General features: G+C 35.6%; 1 protein-coding gene across 5 annotated transcripts in view; it reads left to right on the top strand.

The window, feature by feature from the left end:
• The window catches only part of EPHA6 (EPH receptor A6), a 1,018,620-nt gene that overhangs the window by 187,514 nt on the left and 805,556 nt on the right, over nt 1-25,550 (top strand). For all 5 annotated transcript variants that reach the window (XM_086411211.1, XM_086411193.1, XM_086411202.1 and 2 more), the window contains one exon: nt 20,748-21,411. In XM_086411211.1, the coding sequence (XP_086267337.1) occupies nt 20,748-21,411 (664 nt within the window). The remainder of the gene's footprint in view (nt 1-20,747; nt 21,412-25,550) is intronic.

Raw genomic sequence — 25,550 nt, 5'->3', positions numbered from 1 at the left:
CCTGAAAGGTCAAGGAAGTGGGCAGCTTGCTGACAGCATCTGCTGCAGGGAAGATGTGAAATTAATGTCAATTTGGTGCAATTTCAAAAATGACAGAATGATCTCGGTTTGTTTCCAAGGCAAACCATTCAGTATCACAATAATCTAAGTCTATGCCCCGATCAGTAATGCTAAAGAAACTGAACAGTTCTATGAAGACTTACAAGAACTTCTAGAACTAATACACCCAAAAGATGTCCTTTTCATCATAGGGGACTGGAATGCAAAAGTAGGAAGTCAAGAAGTACCTGGAGTAACAGGCAAATTTGGCCTTAAGTACAAAATGAAGCAGGGCAAAGTTTAACAGAGTTTTGCTAAGAGAACACACTGGTTGTAGCAAACACCCTCTTCCAACAACACAAGAGAAGACTCTACACATGGACATCACCAGATGGTCAATACTGAAATCAAATTGATGATATTCTTTGCAGGCCAAGAGAGATAAGCTTGGTCAGCAAAAACAAGACTGGGAGCTGACTGTGGCTCAGATCATGAACTCCTTATTGCCAAATTCAGACTTAAATTGAAGAAGTTAGGGAAAACCACTAGACCATTCATGTATAACCTAAATTAAATCCCTTACGATTATACAGTGGAAGTGAGAAATATATTCAATGGATTAGATCTGATACACAGAATGCCTAAAGAACTATGGATGGAACTTCATGACATTGTACAGGAGGCGGTGATCCAGACCATCCTCAAGAAAAAGAAAGGCAAAAAGGCAAAAGGGTTACCTGCAGAGACCCTACATATAGCTGAGAAAAGAAGAGAAACTAAAGGCAGAGGAGAAAAGGAGATATATACCCATTTGAATGCAGAATTCCAAAGAAAAGCAAGGAAATATAAGAAAGCCTTTCTCGGTGATCAATGCAAAGAAATAGAGGAAAACAATAGAATGGGAAAGACTAGAGATCACTTCAATAAAATTAGAGATACCAAGGGATCATTTCATGCAAAGATGGACACAAGGAAGGACAGAAATGGTATGGACCTAACAGAAGCAGAAGATATTAAGAAGAGGTAGCAAGAATACACAGAAGAACGCTACAAAAAAGATCTTCATGACCAGATAACCACGATGGTGTGATTACTCACCTAGAATGAGACATCCTGGAATGTGAAGTCAAGTGGGCCTTAAGAAGCATCACTACAAACAAAGATAGTGGAGGTGATAGAATTCCAGTTGAGCTATTTCAAATCCTAAAAGATGATGCTATGAAAGTGCTGCACTCAAGATTCCAGCACATTTGGAAAACTCATCAGTGGCCACAGAACTGGAAAAGGTCACTTTTCATTCCAATTCTAAGGAAGGGCAATGCCAAGGAATATTCAAACTACCCCACAGTTGCATTCATCTCACACGCTAGTAAAGTGATGCTCAAAATTCTCCAAGGGAGGATTCTGTGGTATGTAAACCATGAACTTCCAGATGTTTAAGCTATATTTAGAAAAATCAGAGGAATCAGAGTTCAAATTACCAATATCCATTGGATCATAGAAAGAGCAAGAGAATACCAGAAAAACAACTACTTCTGTTTTATTGACTATGCCAATATCTTTGTGTAAATTACAAAAAGCTGTGGAAAATTCTTCAAGAGATGGGAATACCAGACCACCTGACCTGCCTCTTGAGAAATCTGTATGCAGGTCAAGAAGCAGCAGTTAGAACTGAACATGGAACAACAGAGTGGTTCCAAATTGGGAAAGGTGTAAGTCAAGGCTGTATATTGTCACCCTGCTTATTTTACTTATAGGCAGAGTACATCATGCAAGATGCTGGGCTGAATGAAGCACAAGCTAGAATCAAGATTGCTGGGAGAAATATCAATAACCTGAGATATGCAGATGACACCACCCTTATGGCAGAAAGTGAAGAGGAACTAAAAAGCCTCTTGATGAAAGTGAAAGAAGAGAGTGAAAAAGCTGGCTTAAAACTCAACATTCAAAAAACTAAGATCATGTCATCTGGTCCCATCAGATCATGGCAAATAGATGGGAAAACAATGGAAACAATAAGAGACTTTAGTTTCTTGGGCTCCAAAATCACTGCAGCCATGAAATTGAAAGATGCCTGCTCCTTGGAAATAAAGCTATGACCAAACTAGTCAACATATTGAAAAGCAGAGACAATACTTTGCCAACAAAGGTCCGTCTAGTCAAAGCTATGGTTTTTACAGTAATCATGTATGGATGTGAGAGTTGGACTATTAAAAAAAAACAAGCTGAGCGCTGAAGAATTGGTTTTGAACTGTGGTGTTGGAGAAGACTCTTGAGAGTCCCTTGGACTGCAAGGAGATCCAACCAGTCCATTCTAAAGGAAATCAACCCAATCAATTCATTGGAAGGACTGATGCTGAAGCTAAGACTCCAGTACTTTGGCCACCTGATGCAAAAAACTAACTCCTTGGAAAAGATCCAGATGCTAGAAAAGATTGAAGGCAGGAGGTGAAGCTGCTGATAGAGGATGAGATGATTGGATGGCATCACAGATTCAAGGGACTTGAGTTTGAGCAAGCTCTGGAGGTTGGTGATGAACAGGGAAGCCTGGTGTGCTGCAGTCCATGGGGTCTCAAACAGTCAGACTTGACTTAGCAACTGAACTGACTGAATATCAGATCATTGAGCTCATTGAATGTCATTCAGGCAAGAATTCAAATTTGATTATCTCTCTATTAAGAAAGTTACACTGCTGCTGCTAAGTCACTTCAGTCGTGTCCGACTCTGTGCGACCCTATAGAAGGCAGCCCACCAGGCTCCCCCGTCCCTGGGATTCTCCAGGCAAGAACACTGGAGTGGGTTGCCATTTCCTTCTCCAAAAGTTACACTGAAGTGGCTTATTGTGTAAACTGGGGAGCAGAGACTGAATTGGGTAGTATAGTGGAAATGGATTATAGCATAATCTTCCTTCTGTTTCCCTCTCTGATCAGGACCTGCTCCCAGTCTTAGGACTAAATCTAGTTTTAAAAGTGTTCACTGGATAGGAGAGCATTCTGAGTGTACTACACTCGTATTTCAGATCAAAAGAGATCCCAGTTCTTAAAACAATTGAGGATTTAGCAAGAATGTAGGCAAGTGTTCCTAAGATTAATTTTCTGTATTCCATTGTGAAGATTCACAGAAAATTTCCTCTTCACCTTGGATTTTAAGTATCTTGTTTTACCTAAAGCACTTTAGCTTTATTCTGACAGAAACAGCTATGTGTAGAGAGAAACAGCAAATCCATGCCTGCATTTCTTAGACTGTTAGACTTGTTCAGTCACCTACATGTGCCATTTGAATCCATTTTGTAATTCATCATTTCTAGTAGTAATTTGCCAAAGACAGGAAACAGAAATTATACATATGAAAAACACAAGTGATAAAGGAGAACATATTGGGGAGTGCATTTTGGACTATTTTGAAACCCATTTAGAAACAGAAGAGTAAAAACTAATGAGATGTGTGTACACTTTAATCACTGTTCTAGTAGTATGTGCATTAATATGTCATCTCCATAAAGAACACCAACAGGCAAATTAGGCTAACTCACCCACTCTTACAAACTTTATTCCCTTACAAAACCTTGTCCACTTTGACAGTTTCTGGGATTTATACTCAAAAACTGTCCAACTTTCCAGTGTTGAGGAGGACCTTGTTACTGGGGGAACTTTAGTTTGGCTTTCTTCTTTCTTTTGGAGGTATTCTCTACTAGTGTTACAACTTTCTGCAACAAATCCAGTGCAAAGACCTCTGTATTGTGCAGTAGCTTCCTAGATATGCTTGGGTATTTCTGTATCCACAATGGAGAGAGTTTATTCCCAGAGAACTCATCATGTGCCATGTAGTATTGTTCTTTCTATAGTTTCCCTTGTTGTTGTTGTTGTTTTTTTAATCCCTAGACACTTTATTAGTCTATACAAAGTTAAAAAAAAGAACTGTTCTAATCAGATATTATACAAATCTCCAGCTTGGGTAAAGTAATACCATCATATCTCCAAGATGTCAAAACCCCATTTCCAAATTTGTCGAGATTAGATGCAATCATACTTTTCATGTGACTCTCTCCTATGGTTCTTTCCAAACCTCCGAATTTCTAGGGTGATTTCTTCATGTGTGAGCAGTGAGACCTATTGAATCTTTCCATTCTCTGGGAGAGAGGTCCCTGTAGTGCCTGGAATAACCAATTATGTCTGCCTCTTAATTCTGGCTACTTATTAGTTCAGTGTCACATTATCATTATTAATCTGTGAAAGTCCTCTCTTACTTAATTTTTTAAAATCCTACTTCCTACACATATTCTTCTTCTTTTACCATAAAAAATGATTCTATTGTGTTTGAAGAGAAAACCTTTATTTTATATATGGTTTTAGGCAATGTAAGTTATCTTGTAAATATATTATTTTGGTTTTCATAAACTATAGATCTCATTTGTATTCACAATATTTTTTATAAGCCCTATGTTTTAAAATCAGTATTTGTTGCTGGATATTCATTTACTCTTCCAGTACTAACTGCTGTGAGTGTAGTTTTTTGCAATTTGATTCTACTACAGTTTACTTATCTGTAGCGATTACCTCCAATTTCTAGTTATAATAAATTGTGCTATTATGAATGTACTCATACATTTCCAGTTATAGGCCTGCAGAATATTTCTCTAGGGTTTATATATTTGTGAGTGTGTGTATAAATGTACACGCCATAATATATATGCATACTTCATTTAAGTGCCTTAAGATTGCCCTTCTTAATAGCTCTAAGAGTCTACTCTCTCATCAATAATTTATAATGCTTCTTACTTACCTCTGTCTTGAAAGTACTTAAAAAGATAGAGTTTTTTCACTTTTGTCAGTCTTAATGAGTCTAAAATTTTATTCCAGTACTATTTCAGTTTCTTTAAGTTTAAATGAGTTTCTGAGTATTTTCAAATACTTGTTTGTGTTATCCTGTATCCTTAGCTATTTTTGCATTCAGGTTGCTGTTTTTTCATTATTGATTTATAAGATTTGTTTATGTAGTCTAGATATTTTTCCTTCATAGCTCTTTAAAAAAAAATATTTTCTTTATTTATCTACTGCCTCAAATCTTAGTTGCCTAATGCAGGGTCTTTTGTTGCTGTGCATGGACTCTCTAGTTGTGGTTCATGGGCTCAGTAGTTTGTGGGTAACAGTTGGATTTTACTAGAAACTGTTGGCATTTTTATCTTTTAAAAGTGGATATTTGATAGTTATTGTTGATATTTAATAGTTACTGTTTTGAAATATATATTTGACATGTATATTTTGCCTTCTGTCATGATATATTTTATACTTCCTATTTATGTGCTTGTGTACAATTTTTCATCTTACTCCTCTTAAGATTTTTTTAATGTTTTCCATATTCTACTTTACTATATTTCTAATTTCTCAGATGTGTGTGTTCATTGATTTTTTATATTAACTTATAAACTTGCATTTTACTTAAATCGTTGCTCTAAGGTATTAACTATTTTTAGTATATGTTATGGAGAAGTTAATGTCAACCCCTCCAGTATTCTTGCCTGGGAAATCCCATGGACAGAGGAGCTTGGCGGACGGCAGTCCATGGGGTCTCAAGAGTTGGACATGACTTAGCAACTAAATACCACAAGCAGTACATGTTTGACTTTTTAAGTATATGTAAGCAATGATCCTGACTTTGAATGTAAGCTTTTAAACTTAGGGAGCCATATTTCTATAAGTCTGTGTATCCCTTAATTCCCTGTTCTTTTAATTTTTACATACTTAAGAAATGTCCAATGTTTTGCTTATTGGATTCATGAATTGTAAACTTTCATAGAAAAATGTAATATAACTAACACACAGAGAAACATTTTTTCAATGTATTTTAATAGTATATTCATATGAAAAGTATTTCATACTATTTATTGATAACATTTTTTCTATTCTTCTACCTCAAGAATATTGAGTTAACCAGAAGTATGCATGATATTTACCATGCATCTAATTATTTTTACCTATTACAAAACACCTAAGTATTGATTACCAAAGTACCCTAAGTCATTGGTCCCATATATTTTAGAACTGAAAGATTTATGTTCCCAACATGATGTTAATACTCCATGTGGTATATCAAAAGATTTTTTTTATTACTATGCTGACAGCAATTTTAGTTTATTATTCTGTATGATATAATATGTAGTATCCAGGGATAGTTTTTTCCTTGAATTTTGCAAGATGAATGGTTGGTAAGTGTTTTTATTTAGTTAGCTTCAAATATTATTTTGCTTTTTTTCTCTAATAAAAAATTAATGAAACTGTTTCTAAAGGTTGTTTGAAATAACAGGATAAGTTTATTAGACTGTCTGGCTTATTGCACATTGATGATTATGTCAGATCCTATTTGAAACCATGCAGTTCTTTTAAACAGTCTTACAGAAAGAATACATCCAAACCATACTCCAGGTAATCAATAATTTGTGATATTAAAAGTGAGGTATAGGGGAAAATTCCCATCTTAGCAGCATGAAACTTCCCTCTAAATACTACTAATTTAGTATTCTAAGACATTTTTCTAATAATTGGAAGTCAGTGCCACAGAGTTATTTGAAAGAAGAGAGCTCAACGTTTGTATCTCTCTCAATAATGTGTAATGTTTAGAATCCTGATATGAAAAACAGTAGTCTCCCATCAGTGGAAGCATTCAGAGTTTAATAATTACAACCTTCTGTTACTCATTTCTATAGTTGGTAAATATTAAGAACCTACTGTGATCATGGTATGATATTCCCCTGGTACTAGGAATATAATAATGAACAAAACAAAGTCCCTACTCTCACAGAGATTGTATTCTACTTAAATGCATTTGGTTAAAATCTCTGTATGGACCAATAGGATCCCCTAGGTACTTGTGATAATGTTTCTTCTGTTTGCTTTGAAAACTCAGGTAGGTCACCTCCCTCCTTTAAGTCAATTTCCTCATCCATGAAACCAGGATAACATGTTTTATTATCTCTACCATATAAAAATGAAATTAAATATGATTTATGAGATTATTTTCACATGCTTTCTGTATTTGTGACATCCTATGGAAAGTAGCATGTAGTTCATGTATGTTGAACATAGAATAATTAAGATAAATATTTTCCATATCTTTATGTAGAAATGCTTTTTATGGATGATTTTGGGGGCATTTTGTTTATTGGTTAAGTGAAAATCTTAACTTTGTGTACCATTTAAGAGTTGCAGACTTTCAGAAGATGGATGCTCTTTAATAACTTCGGTGGACTACAGTCCATGGGGTCTCAAAGAGTTGGATACGACTTAGCAACTAAATGGAGAAGGCAATGGCACCCCACTCCAGTACTCTTGCCTGGAAAATCCCGTGGACGGAGGAGCCTGGTAGGCTACAGTCCATGGGGTCGCTAAGAGTCGGACACGACTGAGCGACTTCACTTTCACTTTTCACTTTCATGCATTGGAGAAGGAAATGGCAAGCCACTCCAGTGTTCTTGCCTGGAGAATCCCAGGGATGGGGGAGCCTGGTAGGCTACCGTCTATGGGGTCACACAGAGTCGGACACGACTGAAGTGACTTAGCATAGCATAGCATAGCAACTAAATAACAACCTTTGTGAATATGTGACTTTTTATGGGGAGCATCATTCCCTGTTAATAGAAATTATCCTTGCTGTAACATTTTGGTCTTGTTAATAGGATGGATGCATCCAAAGTAATAAATTTATTTATAAAACTTAGTAGTTGTCTTCCAGATATGCCACTGAGTTCTTAGTTTTTTATTAAATATCTTTGTAGTGCTAATAAAAAAGTTTTATGTTTGCCCAAAGTGAAATAGAAATGTATCTGCACATGATGCATTTTGCCTCTTGTTTTATTCTTCGAAACTAGTTATCATTTAAATGCAGAGCCTTCACTTTTCTCCTGCAAAACAGATTTATGTTATTAACTACATGCCTCACAGCAGAATTCAGGGCACTAATTTTCTATGTTTATGTCAGAATATTGACTCAAAGTGAATATTTAAGTGGTTCAGAGGAAAATATCACATTAGAGTAAGAAGGGCCCTTTAACAAACTTTCCTTTGGTAGAGAATATTAGATACTTATGATTTAAAAATTAAGCCACTACAGGTTACATAATGAGATGCCTATGTACATTTAACCACTTTAGTTTATTAGAATTATGCAATGTAAGAGCTAGAATATTTGAAACAAATCAGGCATATGTCATATTACAAAGTGAAGACTTCTTTTCATTCTGACCATTTCTATTTTTTATCATTCTTAGAATGATAAAAGACCTTAGAATGAAGTTAGAGACCTTTTTCCCCCTCCCTTGCTCCCTTTCTCATTTAAATTTAATTTAATCTTGAGGAATAATTAGTTCTAGTCATATACTACTAAACCCTTGGTAACAAGTTATGCAAGGACTCAAGAATTACGGATTTATCATGATTTTGTTGTTTCTTTGTTTCATTTAAATCTGTCTTTAGATTATATTTTACTTTTGGAAAAATATCAGAAAATGATGGGCTGTTTCATTTTTTTATTAATCAATCATCTACCAATGTAATGCTAGTTAATTTTAAGTCATTTGGTCTTTTGGATTGTATATCTTTGAAATGAACTTTTGTAATATTTCCTTTCCTTTTTGTATTTCCCCTTTATGTATTTATCATAACCACATTTTGAAGAAATAAGGTAAAAATATCTTTTTTACCACATATTTATTTCCTATATAGGTGATAGCTTGGATCTGTTACAAATGGAGACAGAGATAAATTTAAAAGTTACTAATTTTAATATTAGAGTGCATGTGATTTTTAAAAAAGCAGAGAAAAGAGAAGAGAAGAAACTGGTTCTACATGCATATAAAGAAGTCATTAATCATTTAGGAAGCACAGGTAAAGGTAAAAGCCTATATATATATTTAGCTGTCTCTTCTGTTATTAGAATGCTTCCTTCCCTAGTCCCTGTGTGCTTAGATGCTCAGTCATGTCCGACTCTTTGCTACACCATGGACTGTAACCAGCTAGGGTCCTTTGTCCGTGTAGATTCTCCAGGCAAGAATACTGGAGTGAGTTGCCATTCCCTTCTCCAGGGGCTCTCCCAGCCCAGGGATCGAACCCAGGTCTCCCACATTGCAGGTGGATTCTTTACCATCTGTTCTACCAGAGAAGCCCTCAGTTGTTGTTGTGGTTTGTTTTTACTGATTTTTCTTTGTTTCTTTAAAATCGAACCTGTCTGGAGCTGTTTATTATTAAGGTATTAAGGAATCTAGAAATCACAGGAGAAAATCTGTGATTTTTTTCCACTCCCTTTCCTGTCTGTAGATTAATAGGTTAAGAATTTTAGTGTGAAGTTTATTGCTCTTTTCCTTTGTTAAAATTTTCTTGATCTATGCCCTTGAGAAAGTTATCACTTTTGTTATCACTGTTAAAAAAACAGTTATCACTGTTTTTTAAAAATAGTATTATTTTCCCAAAAGTTGTGTGCTGAGTAATATGCTGAGAAAGACTATCTCCTTTTATTTTCAATTTTTTAAGTTTTTCTTTTTCAATATTTATATTCCCTTTGAATTCTAAAGATTTTAGAGGGAAGAAGGTGTAAACTTGAGAGATTCACATTAGAATTTTAGATGTTTAAGTCAGTTTACCAACACAGTCTAATTATCTGAATATTCTTGCCTAGAAAGGCTATTTGATTACCTTATTTTGTTCCCTGAGGGAAAAAAAAAGCAATCTGATTCCACAGTGACTGCTGGTCACTTTAGGAATTAATTTCCTTGTTCTGACTTTATATCAGAAAATCCAGCTTTTGGTCTAATTTATTTAGCTTGCTATAGAAACAAAAATTCACCCTGTGAAGATAGGGATGGGTTTTTAGAAAACCCTCAAGCATCAATAAAGGACTATTCAAAGCATTTTACATCACTTCTAACAAAGTTTCATTTTATTTTATTTTAAACATTTAATTTTCTTTTGGGATATAGTTGATTAACAATACTGTGATTGTTTCAGATGAACAGTGAAGGGACTCAGCCATATGCATACATGTATCCATTTTCCCCCAAACAGGCAAAGATTCATTTTAAATGGGACTGCCCATGAGATCTATCAGTGGAGAAAGAGTCTTAGGTGATGTACAGGACTAAGCTACATGTACAGATTTCTAGCAACTTAATAGCTATATACCAAGTGTTTTCCAGTGGGTTAAAGTCCTACCTCTATTTAAGACAAGCACATGTATAACTTGCTCTCCAGTTTGAAATGTGTAAATATACCTCGTAATTACAGAAGTTGATGAAATAATTAAACTTATCATTAGATCTTCTGTTAAGTTGGTCAATTCTGTCAGCAGTATGCTTTTACAAAAAAGGAACTAAATTCAAAATATTTTAACTCCTCCATTTTATGTTGTTTATTTTAATTTTTCATATTTTCATATGACTTAAAATACCAATATATAAAACAATTCAGTATTATATACTATGGCAAAAACCTCAGTAAAACAAAACAACATATACATGTATTGAAAAAATACACTGTGGCATAATAAAATTTATAAGAATTTATTTGAAATAACTTCTTCTTGGATATGACATGAACCCCGCCACACCTCAGATTCATCCCCATGATCCCTAGCTTAGGAGGTGACTTGAACGTACTGTCTTTTAACTGAAACCACTCACCTCGTATCAGGAATTAATGAAGCTTCGGTTCTTTTGTTTCCTCCCAGAAAGAATTCAGAGTGAAGCAAAATAACAAACAGAGAGTGAGTTTATTAGCATAGGAAGCTTGTGAGAGATACAAGTGGGCAGCAAGGGAGCATAGCCCCAAGAGAAAAGAGAGTTACATCTTCATAATCAAAAGAAAAGTAAGGAGGGAAGAAGACTACCTTCTTCATCATCCTTATATAGATGCCAAGGCTTACATCATAGTTCTACCTTTGACCCTATATGGTTTAGCTGAGACTGCCAAGCCCCTATTTAAATCATATGTATATTAAGGGTAATGTGAGAACATATACTAAAAAATACTAATTCATCTCAGCTTTTGGTGCAGTGTCTCCTTTTACCTAGTTTCTTTCTGCTTTCACCTATATTCCTGTCTTGGCTACATGCAGAAGTGCTCCTCTTCAAGGACCGTTAACTCCTTGACCTCATGTAACAAAATTCAGACCCCATATCTATTGTCTTGTGTTTTAACTATCAAAACTTGTGACTTGAGTGTGCACCTGGTCTTCCATTGAGTAGCTTACTGCATTCTTTTCTTGCGTTGTCTTTAGCTTACAGTGGTTTCCCAAACTCCCTTAATGCTAAATTATTCTTCTCTCTTCCTATCACTAATTTCAGTTTGAATCAGACAACATCAAATGAAAAATGTTTAGGCTTACTCTGCCAACAGCAGCTATGTATAGCAGACATAGAAGCAAAGCAAGGGAATCATTTGATTGGCTATAGCTTTAGTGAATACCTTATTTGGAAGAGGCTGGTTGGCTCTTTGTGATTGGTTGGTCTTAGTTTTTGATTTTATTTTCTTGGTGCATTTATATGAATTTACTATAGCTTGGGCTTCCCTGGTGGCTCGGATTGTAAAGATCCTGCCCGCAATGCAGGAGACCTGGGTTTGATCCCTGGGTTGGGAAGATTCCCTAGAGAAGGAAATGGCAACCCTCTCCAGTATTCTTGCCTGGAGAATCCCGTGGACAGAGGAGCCTGGTGGGCTACAGTCCACGTGGTCAAAAAGAATTGGATACAACTGAGCAACTAACATTTTCACTTTCTTTCACTATAGCTTAGGTTTGGGTTTGCTCAGATAGACTGTCAAAGCATGAGCTACTTCAGTCTAATAGCTTCCTTGTTTAATTATCTTAATACATGCTTCCAGGGGTAGAATATCTTACGAACTGTATCTGCTTTTGTGGCTAGATACAGAGAACTTCTGTTTAATAGTCATTGTATAAATCTGTTTCTTTGGATCAAGGAGAGGATTACATGTGATGAATAGAAAAACTTTGTAACTTGTAATGTCTTACTCAACAACAACTTTTAATTAAGCAAGAATCAGTTGTCTTCCAAAGGGTTGCCAGGAAGAATATGTCATAAACCATATAGCTGTTTGTTCTAGGAATGTACATGCTGGATAATGGTATGGTAAAGTCAGTGTGGTATAGGAGGAAACAAGAATTATACTTGGAAAGAAGTTGATTATACTCACAGGTTCTTGGAAGGAGGTTGTCAATGCCACAGAGGGCCACAAAGGAAGGAATGGGTCTTGGTCAAGTGACAGAAGACAGGCATGATGGGAAAACCTGAGCCAGAGCCTTTATCAGAGTTTCTGTGGGAAATGCAAGGTGGAACAGAGTAAACAATTAAGGACTGGCTAGTTTCCTACAGGCTTTGGGCTAGAGAGTGGTCTCTAGTGGCCTGGTACCTGATCCTGGGATGATTTAAGATAGAAGAAATACTGGCTTGGTGTGTGAGGGTTAGATAAGAAGGTAGTTGGGCCTATAGACTCAAGTTTGGTTGGTTTGCATATGAAAGATATGCTCTAGGCCCAGAGCTTTTTGCTGTCTCTAAGAACTGGCTAGCCCTGGGAGAGGCCAATAAGATACCAGCAAAACATCATGAAAGGCAGAAAATAAAGTTAGAGGGCCTGGTTCCAGTCATTGGCCCATGCAATTCCTACGTATTGAATTCTGTATCAGTAACATGAACATGAAAGTATCAGTCTTAGTTTATCAGATTGATGAGGACCAAATATGTTAACATTTGTGGGAAAGCTTTGACAGTATAAATTCAGGATATAAATAGTTTCCGTCAGGAATCCAAGGTGCCCTTGAAGTTTATTAAAGAATGAACACTTTGGTCTACAACTGATTCATGTTTAACCAAAACCTGTACTCCAAAATGTTTCACAGCTGGAGAATAAATACATGTATGTTTGTTTTTGTTTTAAATAGGGGCAAAAACTTTTACCCACTAAATATAAGTAGTATAGGACTGTGTTGCCAAAAATTATATTCATACAGGTTAGTGTTAAACATTATTTTTTTATATACTCTTCTCCCTCTGCTTTATTGAATCTTGTAATTCTTTAAGGCTAAAGTCCAGTCTCTGTCTTGACCAAACCTGCCAAGCCACCCCTGTTCACAGGTGTTGCTGTCCTTTCGACACTTATTCTATTTACTATATATATGGTTTGTTTCTTATATTCAGTTCTGTGCTATCAATTATGCTTTCATAATTTGTTACCTTAAAATATTATAAGTCCAGTAAGAGCAAGCAGTTCTTGTATCTAATTTCTTCATTCATATTATGGAATTTAATATATACTACAAACTGACACCAAGATGGCAGAGTAGAAGGAAGTGTGCTTATCTTCTCCTATGAGAACTCCAAAATGATAACTCACTGCTGAACAGCCACCAACAGGAGAATGTTGGATCCCCAAAAAAGATACCCCACATCCAAGGGCAAAGGAGAAGCTCCAGCAAAATGGTAGGAGGGGCGAAATCACATTTAGAATCAAACCCTATACCCAATAGAGATGCTCAGAGGGCTCAAACAAACCTAGTGCACCAGGACCCAGAGACCCCACAGAGACTGAGCCAAAACTGTGTTCTTCAGGGGCAGGGGCTCTGGGTACAGTAGACCCAGGTATGGCATAAGCCCTCTTGGAGGATGTCACCATCAACCCTACCATAGAGCCGCCAGAACTTACCAGGACTGGGAAACAGATTCTTGGAGGGAATCCTGTGTGCACCAGGACCCAAGAGAAAGGAGCAGTGACCCCACAAGTGACTGACCTGGACTTGCCCGCGAGTGTCTAGAAGTCTTTGGCAGAGGCATGGATTGGTGGTGGCCTGCTGCAGGGTTGGGTTCACTGAGTGCAGTAGTGCTTGCATGGCACCTTTTGAAGGAGGTCACTGTTATCTTCATTACCTCCACCATAGTTTGGCCTCAGGTCAAACAACAGGGAGGGAACACAGCCCTGCCCATCAACAGAAAATTGGATTAAAGATTTACTGAGCATGGTCCTACCCATCAGACCAAGACCCAGTTTCCCCCTCAGTCAGTCTCCCATCAGGAAGCTTCCATTAGCCTCTTATCCTTCTCCAGCAGAGGGCAGGCAAACTGAAAACCACAGTCACAGAAAACTAACATTTGATCACAGCCTTGTCTAATTCAATGAAACTATGAGCCATGTCATCTAGGGCCACCCAAGATGGATGGGTCATGGTGGAAAGTTCTGACAAAACGTGGTCCACTGGAGAAGGGAATGGCAAACCATTTTGGTATTCTTGCCTTGAGAAACCCAAGAACAGCACAAAAAGGCAAAAAGATAGGACACTGAAAGACGAACTTCCCAGGTTTGTATGCTACTGGAGATCAGTGGAGAAATAAATCCAGAAAGAATTAAGAGACAGCGCCAAAGCAAAAACAACATCCAACTGTGGATATGACTGGTGATGGAAGTAAAGTCCAATGCCGTAAAGAGTAATATTGCATAGGAACCTGGAATGTTAGGTCCATGAATCAAGGCAAGTTGGAAGTGGTCAGACAGGAGATGGCAAGAGTAAACATCAACATTTTAGGAATCAGCAAACTAAAATTGAATGGAATGGGTGAATGTAACTCAAATGAAAATTGTATCTATTACTGTGGGCAACAATCCCTTGGAAGAAATGGAGTAGCCATCATAGTCAACAAAAGAGTCCGAAATGCAATACTTGGATGCAATCTCAAAGACGATAGAATGATCTCTGTTTGTTTCCAAGGCAAGCCATTCAATATCACAGTAATCCAAGTCTATGCCACAACCAGTAATGCTGAAGAAGCTGAAGTTGAACGGTTCTATGAAGATGTACAAGACCTTCTAGAAATAAAACCCCCAAAAGAATTCCTTTTAATTATAGGGGACTGGAATGCAAAAGTAAGAAGTCAAGAGATACCTGGAGTAACAGGCAAATTTGGCTTGGAGTACAAAATGAAGCAGGTCAAACGCAATGCCAAAGAATGCTCAAATTACCACACAATTGCACTCATCTCATACACTAGCAAAGTAATGCTCAGAATTATCCAATCCAGGCCACAACAGCATGTGAACCATGAACTTCCAGAAGTTCAAGCTTGAATTAGAAAAGGCAGAGGAACCAGACATCAACTTGCCAATATCTGCTAGATCATCAAAAAAGCAAGAGAGTTCCAGAAAAACATCTATTTCTGTTTTATTGACTATGCCAAAACCTTTGACTGTGTGGATCACAAAAAAAAAAAAAAAAAAACTGTGGAAAATTCTTCAAGAGATTGGAATACCAGACCACCTTACTTGCCTCCTTAGAAATCTGTATGGAGGTCAAGAAGCAACAGTTAGAACTGGACATGGAACAATAGGCTGGTTCCAAATTGGAAGAGGAGTACGTCAAGGCTGTCTATTATCACCCCGCTTATTTAACTTATATGCAGAGTACATCATGCGACGTGCTGGGCTGGCTGAAGCACAACCTGGAATAAAGATTTCTGGGAGAAATATCAATAACCTCTGATATGCAGATATACACCACCCTTATGGCTGAAAGAGAAGAAAAACTAAAGAGCCACTTGATGAAAATGAAAGAGGAGAGTGAAAAATTTGACTTAAAGCTCAACATTCAGAAAACTAAGATCATGGCATCCTGTCCCATCACTTCTTGGCAAATAGATGGGGAAACAATGGAAACAGTGATAGACTTTATTTGGCGGGGCTCGGGGAGGGGTAGGGGGGCTCCAAAATCACTGTAGATTATGACTGCAGCCATGAAATTAAAAGACACTTGCTCCTTGGAAGAAAAGCTATAACAAACTTAGACAGCATATTAAAAAGCAGAAACATTACTTTGCTGACAAAGGTCCACCTAGTCAAAGCTATGGTTTTTCCAGTAGTCATGTATGGATGTGAGAGTTGGACTGTAATGAAAGCTGAGCATTGAATAACTGATGCTTTTGAACTGTGGTGTTGGAGAAGACTCTGGAGAGTTCCTTGGACTGCAAAGAGATCCAACCTGTCCATCCTAAAGTAAACCAGTTCTGAATATTCATTGGAAGGACTGATGCTGAAGCTGAAACTACAGTACTTTGGCCACCTGATGTGAAGAACTGACTCTTTTGAAAAGACCCTGATGCTGGGAAAGATTGAAGGCAGGAGGATAAGGGGATGACAGAGGATGAGATGGTTGGATGGCATCACCGACTCAATGGACATGAGTTTGGGTAAGCTCTGGGAGTTGGTGATGAACAGGGAGGCCTGGCATGCTGCAGTCTATGGGGTTACAAATAGTTGGACATGACTGAGTGACTGAACTGAACTGAATTTATTAACATAAGATCTGTAGGATACGTGGAGAACTTTATGTGGCAGAAGAGCGTTGAGGCACATGTTTACATTAACTACCCAGTAATGAACAGAACATAAAAGTTTTTATAATATATTTAACTCTTTTATATTAAAGAGTAATTACAGTGCATTTTACTCCAAATTTGGATTTTTTTTAACCTTTTTATTAATTGAAGTAGAGTTAATTTACAGTTTTGTATAACTCAGATATGTACTTGCATGAAGCCCTTCATGATATGGGATTTACCTAGAGTTAGGTAAGGTAATAGAAATGGGGTTGACTAAGCCTAGAATTTGGCTCTGGATGGACTTCCACATGCTAGCCTGAAATTCTGAGAAGTCTAAATATTTTAAATTTAAACCCAACCTTCCAGTATCTTTCTAAAGTAGGCAAATCAAGCATGCTTACAGTTTGATCTTATCTGAAGAGTGAATTATCGTTTAAATGTATTTAGATATTTGGTATGTAAGCCCTCATACCACCATTCTTTCCTTGGTTCTTACATTTTTAGAGCCCTATTTATTTTAATACTTGGAAATGATAACTGACAGTTATATAACTAAATAGAAACATCACTTTTTGTAATACAGTATTTCCAAAGGATACATCGTGATTTAAATATGATACCATTTATATATATACCAATGATAATATATTTTTTGAATTTTTTAGCACTTTAGATCTTATACCAGTCTTGAGTTTATTCATGTTCTTATTTTGATCATATTCAAATTTAAAAGTATAATTTAAATCACTTTCAATATTCTTGTATAAGAAGAAATTTAGCAGTTGATCCGTTTTGGCTGTTTTGATAACTGAATCTCATTTTAATCTGTTTTTCTTCCCTTTTAATTGAAGTTTTTACTTTAATTAAAGAGAAAATGCACTGTTGTTCCTCAGACATCATACATTTATCATAGAAAATTATGTCCCATTTTGTTAAGCATCGTTGTGCAGTGCTTTGAACAGAATCACATTTCTCATTGTTCACATGTATTTTGCTATTTCCTTATCTCTTGGTTCAGATTAGTTCTGATTCAGTGTATGGATGTCATATGCTTCTCATTCCTGAGCTTTCTTTCCATCTAAACATTTTTTCCAAACCCAACATATTTTAAAATAAAGTTATGTGATAATTTCAGAATTTTTTCTTTTTATGATCCTTTGGACTGTACCCCACCAGGCTCCTCTGTCTATGGGGTTGTCCAGGCATGAATACTGGAGTGGGTTGCCATGCCCTCTTCCAGGGGATCTTCCTGACCTAGAGAGCACATCCTCATCTCTTACATCTCCTGCATTGGTAGGCAGGTTCTTTACCACTGACACCTCCTGAGAAGCCCAATGGTTTCAGAATTTTTTGGTTACAGATATGGTTTTTCACATTTTAGTTAGTCTCCTATTTTAGGAGAATTGATTGAGAACATGGTTAATACTTTTTATTAATAGTAAGGGGTATAGTCTGAAGTTGTTAAAATGTAGTTATTTAAACAGTAATTATTGACTGTAGATCTCTATACTTCTAGAGTGCAGGATGGAGTGTGTGTGCTTTGTGCTCAGTCATTTCTGACTCTTTGCAACCCCATGGACTGGAATTCTCCATGAAAGAATACTGGTGCAGGTTGCCATTTCCTACTCCAGGGGATCTTCCCCACTCAGGGATTGAACCTGTGTCTCCTGTGCCTCCTGCATTGGCAGGAGAATTCTTTACCACTGTGCCAAATTACATACATCCCCTATGAAACAAAATCAATTTTGATTAGAGATTTATCTAAAATAAGAATGATCACTGAATAAATACTTTAGAAGCTCCTCAGTGGGTAAAATGCATAGAATTTCAAACACTTATTTTGATAGTTTTTCCTCAGGTTTTATTATTTGTATCTTGTCTTACTATTTATATTCTTAATGGTTAGCTTACCATATTGAATGAGCTTTAATAGTGCTGCTTTGCCTTTAAATTTAAGTGTAAGAGTCATATAACACCTATAATATGCTAGGATGAAAGACACTTAGATAATTTCATGTGCCTCTTTGAGATATTGGATCACCATTGATAAGCCATGGGTGTATTTTGCAAAAATTATAGCCATGCTTCTAAAGGAACTCATTGTTTCTGGAAAATACCTTCTGAATTTCAAGCAAGCAAAATTACAAATGAAATTTTAGATACATAATTGTTTTTAATTTCACTGAGTTGATAAAATGCATTGTTTATTTGTGGAATTTTAAAGTAGAAAGTATATGATGTAACAATCCAGTAGACTGAGAAAAGTGGCTATTCTGTTAGAAACTAAACTAATTAAAATTCCACCAGTCTTGGTTAGATAACTCTCTGCTGCTGCTGCTGCTGCTAAGTCACTTCAGTTGTGTCCGACTCTGTGTGACCCCATGGACGGCAGCAGCTGCAAACTAGATGAGTTAAACCATCTTATTATAAAGAATTGAAGTATGGTATCTAGAATAGAATACTTATTCACTATAGAAAACAGCTCATCATTTCCATTGTACCTTAATAAAAATGAGAAATTATGATGACTGATATGTTTTCCCAAAGAGAACGTAAGGTTACCAAAATGTGTTTTTGTTTATTGAAATTTGTTGTAAGTTCATTAAACAAACAAAATATACTTACAATCTAAATTGTAATATAAAAGTATGTGATATTAGATTTATAAATAATTACAATGCCAATTAATTTCAATGTGCTCAAATATTTTTACTGAAACAAAAAAAAAGGATAAATAAGATTTTTCTATTCATATAAGTGGCAGAATTCTTGTATGTAAACATAGAAGTGAAGATAATTCAGTGATCTAGCTCAGAGGAAAAACCAAGGTGTTTCCAATTCTTACAAAGGCTTTTTTGCACCATGTTTGCCTCTCTAAGTGCCATTCAAACTGTTCCTAAAACATATCTATACACTCCTACCTCAGGGGTTGGTACTTACTGTTTCCTCCTCACTATCTCACCTCTAAGATGTTACTTAAATGTCAGAACCTCAGGAAGGCCTTCTCTGGCCACACTGTAATTGCAAGCCTCTTCCCCCCATCTCTCTTGTCTTATTTTTTTCCATTGTACTTTCTACCATATTGTTCAGTTGAGTAATTTACAATTTTTATTGCCTCTTCTCACTCTAAGTAAGATCCTTGAAGGCAGGGAGCTTTTGTTCAGCTTGTTCACTACTGCAGTCCTAGTATTCAGAATAATACTTAAGTATTTCTTGAATAAATCTAAGTCTTATCTATGTATGCTGCTGCTGCTAAATCACTTCAGACATGTCCAGCTCTTTGCGACTCTTTGGACTATAGCCCATGAGGCTCCTCTGTCCATGGGATTCTCCAGGCAACGATACTGGAGTGGGTTGCCATTTCCTTCTCCAGGGGATCTTCCCAACCCAAGGATTGAACCCATGTCTCTTTTGTCTCCTGCATTGACATTTGAGTTCTTTATCACTAGCACCACCTGGGAAGTCTATGTACACATTTTCTATCAAAATAGACATGTATATATTTAATTGAATACTGAAAAATCTACTTCAATTTGTGGCAAATTGGATATGAAGACAAATGGTTAACTGGAGTGCATTGGTCTAGTTATTTGATCACATAGTAGATGCTATTTTAGGTTGGTTATAGAGTACTAGTGGAGAAGGAAATGGTTACCAACTTCAGTATTCTTGTCTGAAGAATCCCAAGTACAGAGGAGCCTGGTGGGCTACAGTCCAGGGGGTCACAAAGAGTAGGATATGAGTGAGCAACTGAGCATAGAGTACTAGAAACCATTTAAAGTTCTTTACATATATTAATTAATTTGTACTTCACAACAAACCTATGAAACAGGTACTATATGATAAGCTTCATTTTATAGTTGAGGAGAAAAGTGAAAATGAAAATGTTAGTCACTAACTCAATTATGCCTGACTCTTTGTGACCCCATGAACTATAGCCTGCCATGCTCCTCTGTCCATGGAAATTCTCCAGTCAAGAATACTAGAGTGGGTGGCCTTTCCCTTCTTCAAGGGATCTTTCCAACCCAGGATTCAAACTAGGGTCTCCTGCATTACAGGCAGGTTCTTTACCAACTGAGCCACCAAGGAAGTTAGAGGATAAAAAAAGTGTCCCTTGATGTTGCAACTAACATGTAAGAAGTTAAGATTCTTACCAGGACAGCTGGTATGTTCAGAACCCATTCTGAAATGAAAGGCTCTTTGTTAAAATCCTGTACCACTGTTGCTTTGCTTCACTTGTGTCCTTTTTATTCTTTTTTCTTTCAGTAAAACAGAAAATTTTGGAGGTAATCATAGAAGTTTAACCACTGTGGTTTTATAATGATTTTTTTTTTTTTCTTTTTTGCAGTGGGATGCCATCACTGAAATGGATGAACACAACAGGCCCATTCACACCTACCAGGTATGCAATGTGATGGAGCCAAACCAAAACAACTGGCTTCGTACAAACTGGATCTCTCGTGATGCAGCTCAGAAAATTTATGTGGAAATGAAGTTCACACTGAGGGATTGTAACAGCATCCCATGGGTCTTGGGGACTTGCAAAGAAACGTTTAATCTATATTATGTGGAATCAGATGAGTCCCATGGAATTAAATTCAAGCCAAGCCAGTATACAAAGATTGACACAATTGCTGCTGATGAAAGTTTTACCCAGATGGACCTGGGTGATCGCATCCTCAAACTCAACACTGAGATTCGTGAGCTGGGGCCTATAGAAAGGAAAGGATTTTATCTGGCTTTTCAAGACATTGGGGCATGCATTGCCCTAGTTTCCGTCCGTGTTTTCTACAAAAAATGCCCCTTTACTGTTCGTAACCTGGCCATGTTTCCAGACACTATCCCAAGGGTTGATTCTTCCTCCTTGGTTGAAGTAAGGGGCTCCTGTGTGAAGAGTGCAGAAGAGCGTGACACTCCTAAGCTCTATTGTGGAGCTGATGGAGATTGGCTGGTTCCTCTCGGAAGATGTATTTGCAGTACAGGATATGAAGAAATTGAAGGTTCTTGCCACGGTAAGAAAAACACATTTAAATAATTATTCATGCATTCAAATGATGGCTTTTTTCAACATAAATATATTTATTTTCAGTTAATACATTTTTGATTATTATTCCTGGAAGAACTAATTGTGCAAGAAATGAACTCATATTAACTGTAAGATAATTTCTGATTTTTTCCCCCACCTAGGAATAGTGTATGAAAATGTTGAATAAATTATATACCATGACAAATGTTCTTCCATTCTGCCTTCAGTAGAGTAGTTTCTGTATGAATTGCTGTATTCACTTGATTTTTGTAAAGGAAAACAACATCAATAGCAGCAACAACAAGCAAAAGGAATTCAAAGCAGGCATTTGCTTAACTTTCATGTTTTGGTGATTCATAGAGAATATGATAGTTTGAAAAAAATTCTTTCATGTTGAGTTGTAATAATTGTAGTACCCAGATAAGCTGAAATTATATTTAAATAAATGAGGAATTCATATGTATGCATATGAATAATTATATGTCTTACAACATAGAGATAGTTTATAGGAATGGTATGTGTTTTGTGATTGAATACTTAGTGTATCAGAGCTTAATTTATCCTTTGCTACTATTAAATACAATTTACTCCCATATAACACATTATTTTTTGTTTGTTTGTTTAGATAGCAGTATTTGTGCAAAATCTAATTGTTAGGAAGTATTAAAACACTGAAATGCTGATTAAGTTTAAAACCATACCTTTCATGTTTTCTGATAATGACATGTTTGTAATTTTAAACATGGAAAGTTTTTTGTGTGAATCATTTTATGAAGGCTTATTAATTTAATAAATATATATATACTTAAAATTTTGTGCATAATACCTGATAAAGATAAATCATATCCATTACATTTGGATATAGGACTCATAATCAAAACACAAATAAAGAAATGAAAGTAATGTTTGGTAAATAATAGCATAGAAGATATTTTTGCTCTCAATGGTAAATTATTTAAGATTTTGTTTTGTTTTGTTTTCTGTAGCATCAATCATATTGAATTTTCTGACTTTTTGGTGATGTTATGTTCCTACCCATTAAAAAGGATGAAAATAAATAAGAAAAACATTTGTTTCTATATAGGGCCATATGTGAATTTTTTTTGAACTTTACTGAGATTTATTAGTTTGTTAAAATGTTTTCCCTAAGTCTTTCATTTTGTAGCATATGATTTAAAAAACATAAAATCTTTTTTTTAATAATTCACCATTTGAAGTAAATGGGAATTAAGCGGAGTTTGAAGCAATTTGAATTTACTTCACAATGCAGTTTCCACTGGGATGACCCAGAGGGATGGTAAGGGGAGGGACGTGGGAGGGGGGTTCAGGATGGGGACATATGTGAAATTTTTAATGTTTTATCTATTTATAAAACACTTGAGTTCTTGAATGCTAAAAAGTTCACTAAAGCCATCAATAATGACTATGTTAGGTCATTTGAAAATACTGTTTTTATGAAAAGCCTGTAGTGTATTTTTATAAAGTATAAGCCAACTTTTATTCACTATCTAAACATTAAAATATATTTCATTGAAGCTTTATATATAATTAATTCAATTTTTTTCATATATAGCAAGGATTTAGAATGAAACAAAAAGTAATTGGAAATGAATCTTTTAAGAGGCATTGTAAAAAAAATTTACATTGGAAAATGCACTAAAGAAAAATTCACATATATGGATCATTTTTTAATGAGATTAAGAAGGCAATAATAGCCAAGGATAAAACATATTGCATATACTAAACATGTAATGTTATCATACTTTGTCTTAGGTAGAAGCTGATAATTGGTAAAAATAATAAAGTTTTAAATAATAGCTATCTATGGATTTAAATGATTATTATTAAGTATACTTTATAGTGTTGATCACAGAATTAAAAGTAGTGACAGTTATCAATGACTAGATGTTTTTTGCTTAATATGTTTGCTCTATGAAATTTCAATCTTACTTGCATGCTTTAAAATTCCCTCACTTTTGAGCAAAGATGATTTTGGATGAGTGATAATTATCGGCTTATCTAGAGCTACTGCTTGACTCATTCATTTTTATGGCTTATAATCTTTATTGTAATTTATTTGATTGCAGAAATGAGTGGGTAAAGTACAAATGCTCATCATCTTCTTGTAGCAGTGGAATAAATTGGAATATTATGCTTGGATTCTAAATCTGTTGCTTACTAACTTCCTTGTTCATAAATAAATTAGTGGTTATAATAAATGATAAAGTATATGACAAACTATTATATGAAAACACACGTACCTGGTTTCAATTGAATACAATGAATTGCTATTTACAAATACAAAGTTGATGCTGGGACCTCATTTTTAGAGAAGGTATATTATAATACCAACAGTTTCCATTTTAAAGTATTTATTTGTGTTCTTGATGCTTCATATTGCCCCTTTCTAGCCTCTGATAATAATTTTTTATTGATTCCATTGCTTTCTACAAACAAGTTATCTCATAGCCAAATCTCAGAATTATCTATAACCTAAATGAATAAAGTACAACTCTCGATGGTAAATTATTTAAGGTTTTTTTCTTTTGGAATATACATGAATATTGGAATATACACAAATAAAGTACAGCTCAGATAATAATGTGACCGTATGCTTTTGTATATATAATGGGAATTGAAAGAACAGTATTTCTATATCATTTTCTTTTGTCCTGGCTTATTCTGTTAGAACATTATCTTAGTTATTAACATTTTTGAATATCTGATGATCTGTTAATAATTTTGATTTGTAGTAGATATAGAGTTATATGTTTCAATGATCTATTGCTATTGAGGTAAAATAAACCAAAACTTAATAACTTAAAGCCACAGTGATTTATGATTTCTCAGGTCTCATATGTGGGTAATTCTTTTGCTTATTGTAAACAGAGATAACTCATGTAGCTGAATTCAGCTGGAAGTGTGACAGGGATTACAATGTCTAAAATAATCCCTTATATTCCAGGGCCTCTCTCTATAAAGGCCTCATGCCATTAAAGAATTTGACTCAAAAATTTTTAGAGTATAGTGGTTGGCTGAAGAGGGAGTTTTTCACATGACTAGGTTTAAAGTGAGTTTACAAGGGGACTGCAAAAGGGCTGAATACCTGGAAGTATGTATATAGGAAGCTGCAAGTGTAAGAGTATACCACAGTCTTCTCTTTTAATTCTCCTGACTAATGCCCCTCTTTCATGCTCAAAGGCTCACGTCCTCCCAAAGATCTATTCCATTACGACATTGTGTTGAAGTCCAGAAGAGCTTCATTGAAGTCACTTATGGATGTGAATGAAGCTTGCCAGCTAAAGCTCTCCTTGATCTAGAGAACTAAAAATTAAACAAGATGCCATTGTTCCTCATGTGTACAATATACATGGGGCAGGAATAGAATAATTGTAAAAGATTCTCATGTTCCTAAAAGCAGGGGATGTAGCACACTGGTTCATTGTGATTTAAGAAGGACACACATTTAAAATGGCTTCATTCACGTGTCTGATGCTTCATCTAGGATGCCATAAAGTCACTTATTGTGTAAATCCTGATAGCAGTTTCAATATATTTCATTTTAGGAAAATATTCTGTGTTTTTTCTTTCTCTTTCACTGAAAGTAGTTGGTCATCATGCCTTTCAAGGGGCTTCACAATTTGGCCATATTCTATTATTTTCTGAATTTGGCAAGTTCTGTCTCCTGTTTTTGTTACTTTTGAATAATCTATGTATTTTCCCTGTTTCTTGCTTTTTTTCCATATTTTATCTAGCTGCTTGCATCCCTTTCTTCTTTCTTTCTGTGGTAGATTTTTATTCATCCTTCAAGGTCTAGCACAGATATCGTATATCTGGATCTTCACAAAGTTAATGTCTCTGTCATCTGTGCTATAATTTGTACTAATTATTTATGTGCCTGTTTTACCAGGCCTGTCAGATAAAAGAGATATATTTAAAATCATTTCTGTAATAAAGAGTAACAAATTTATTGATGTCAATGATCAGTAGAACCAGGTTGTACTGAACAGTTAAAGGTAGAAGTCGTTGGTATACTGACAACATGCTGTTTCTTCTTATTTCTGTGAGACAGGAAACTTTTCTTCAGGAAGGGCTGTGGTATTTTAGATATGGAAAGCCATTGAA

The sequence above is a fragment of the Bos grunniens genome, chromosome 1 (assembly GCF_055505025.1).
Source record: "Bos grunniens cultivar Pamir isolate PY7600 chromosome 1, Bosgru_T2T1.0, whole genome shotgun sequence".
Taxonomy (NCBI): Eukaryota; Metazoa; Chordata; class Mammalia; order Artiodactyla; family Bovidae; genus Bos; species Bos grunniens.
Note: the sequence above shows the minus strand (reverse complement) of the source record. Positions and strands in the feature narration are given on the sequence as shown.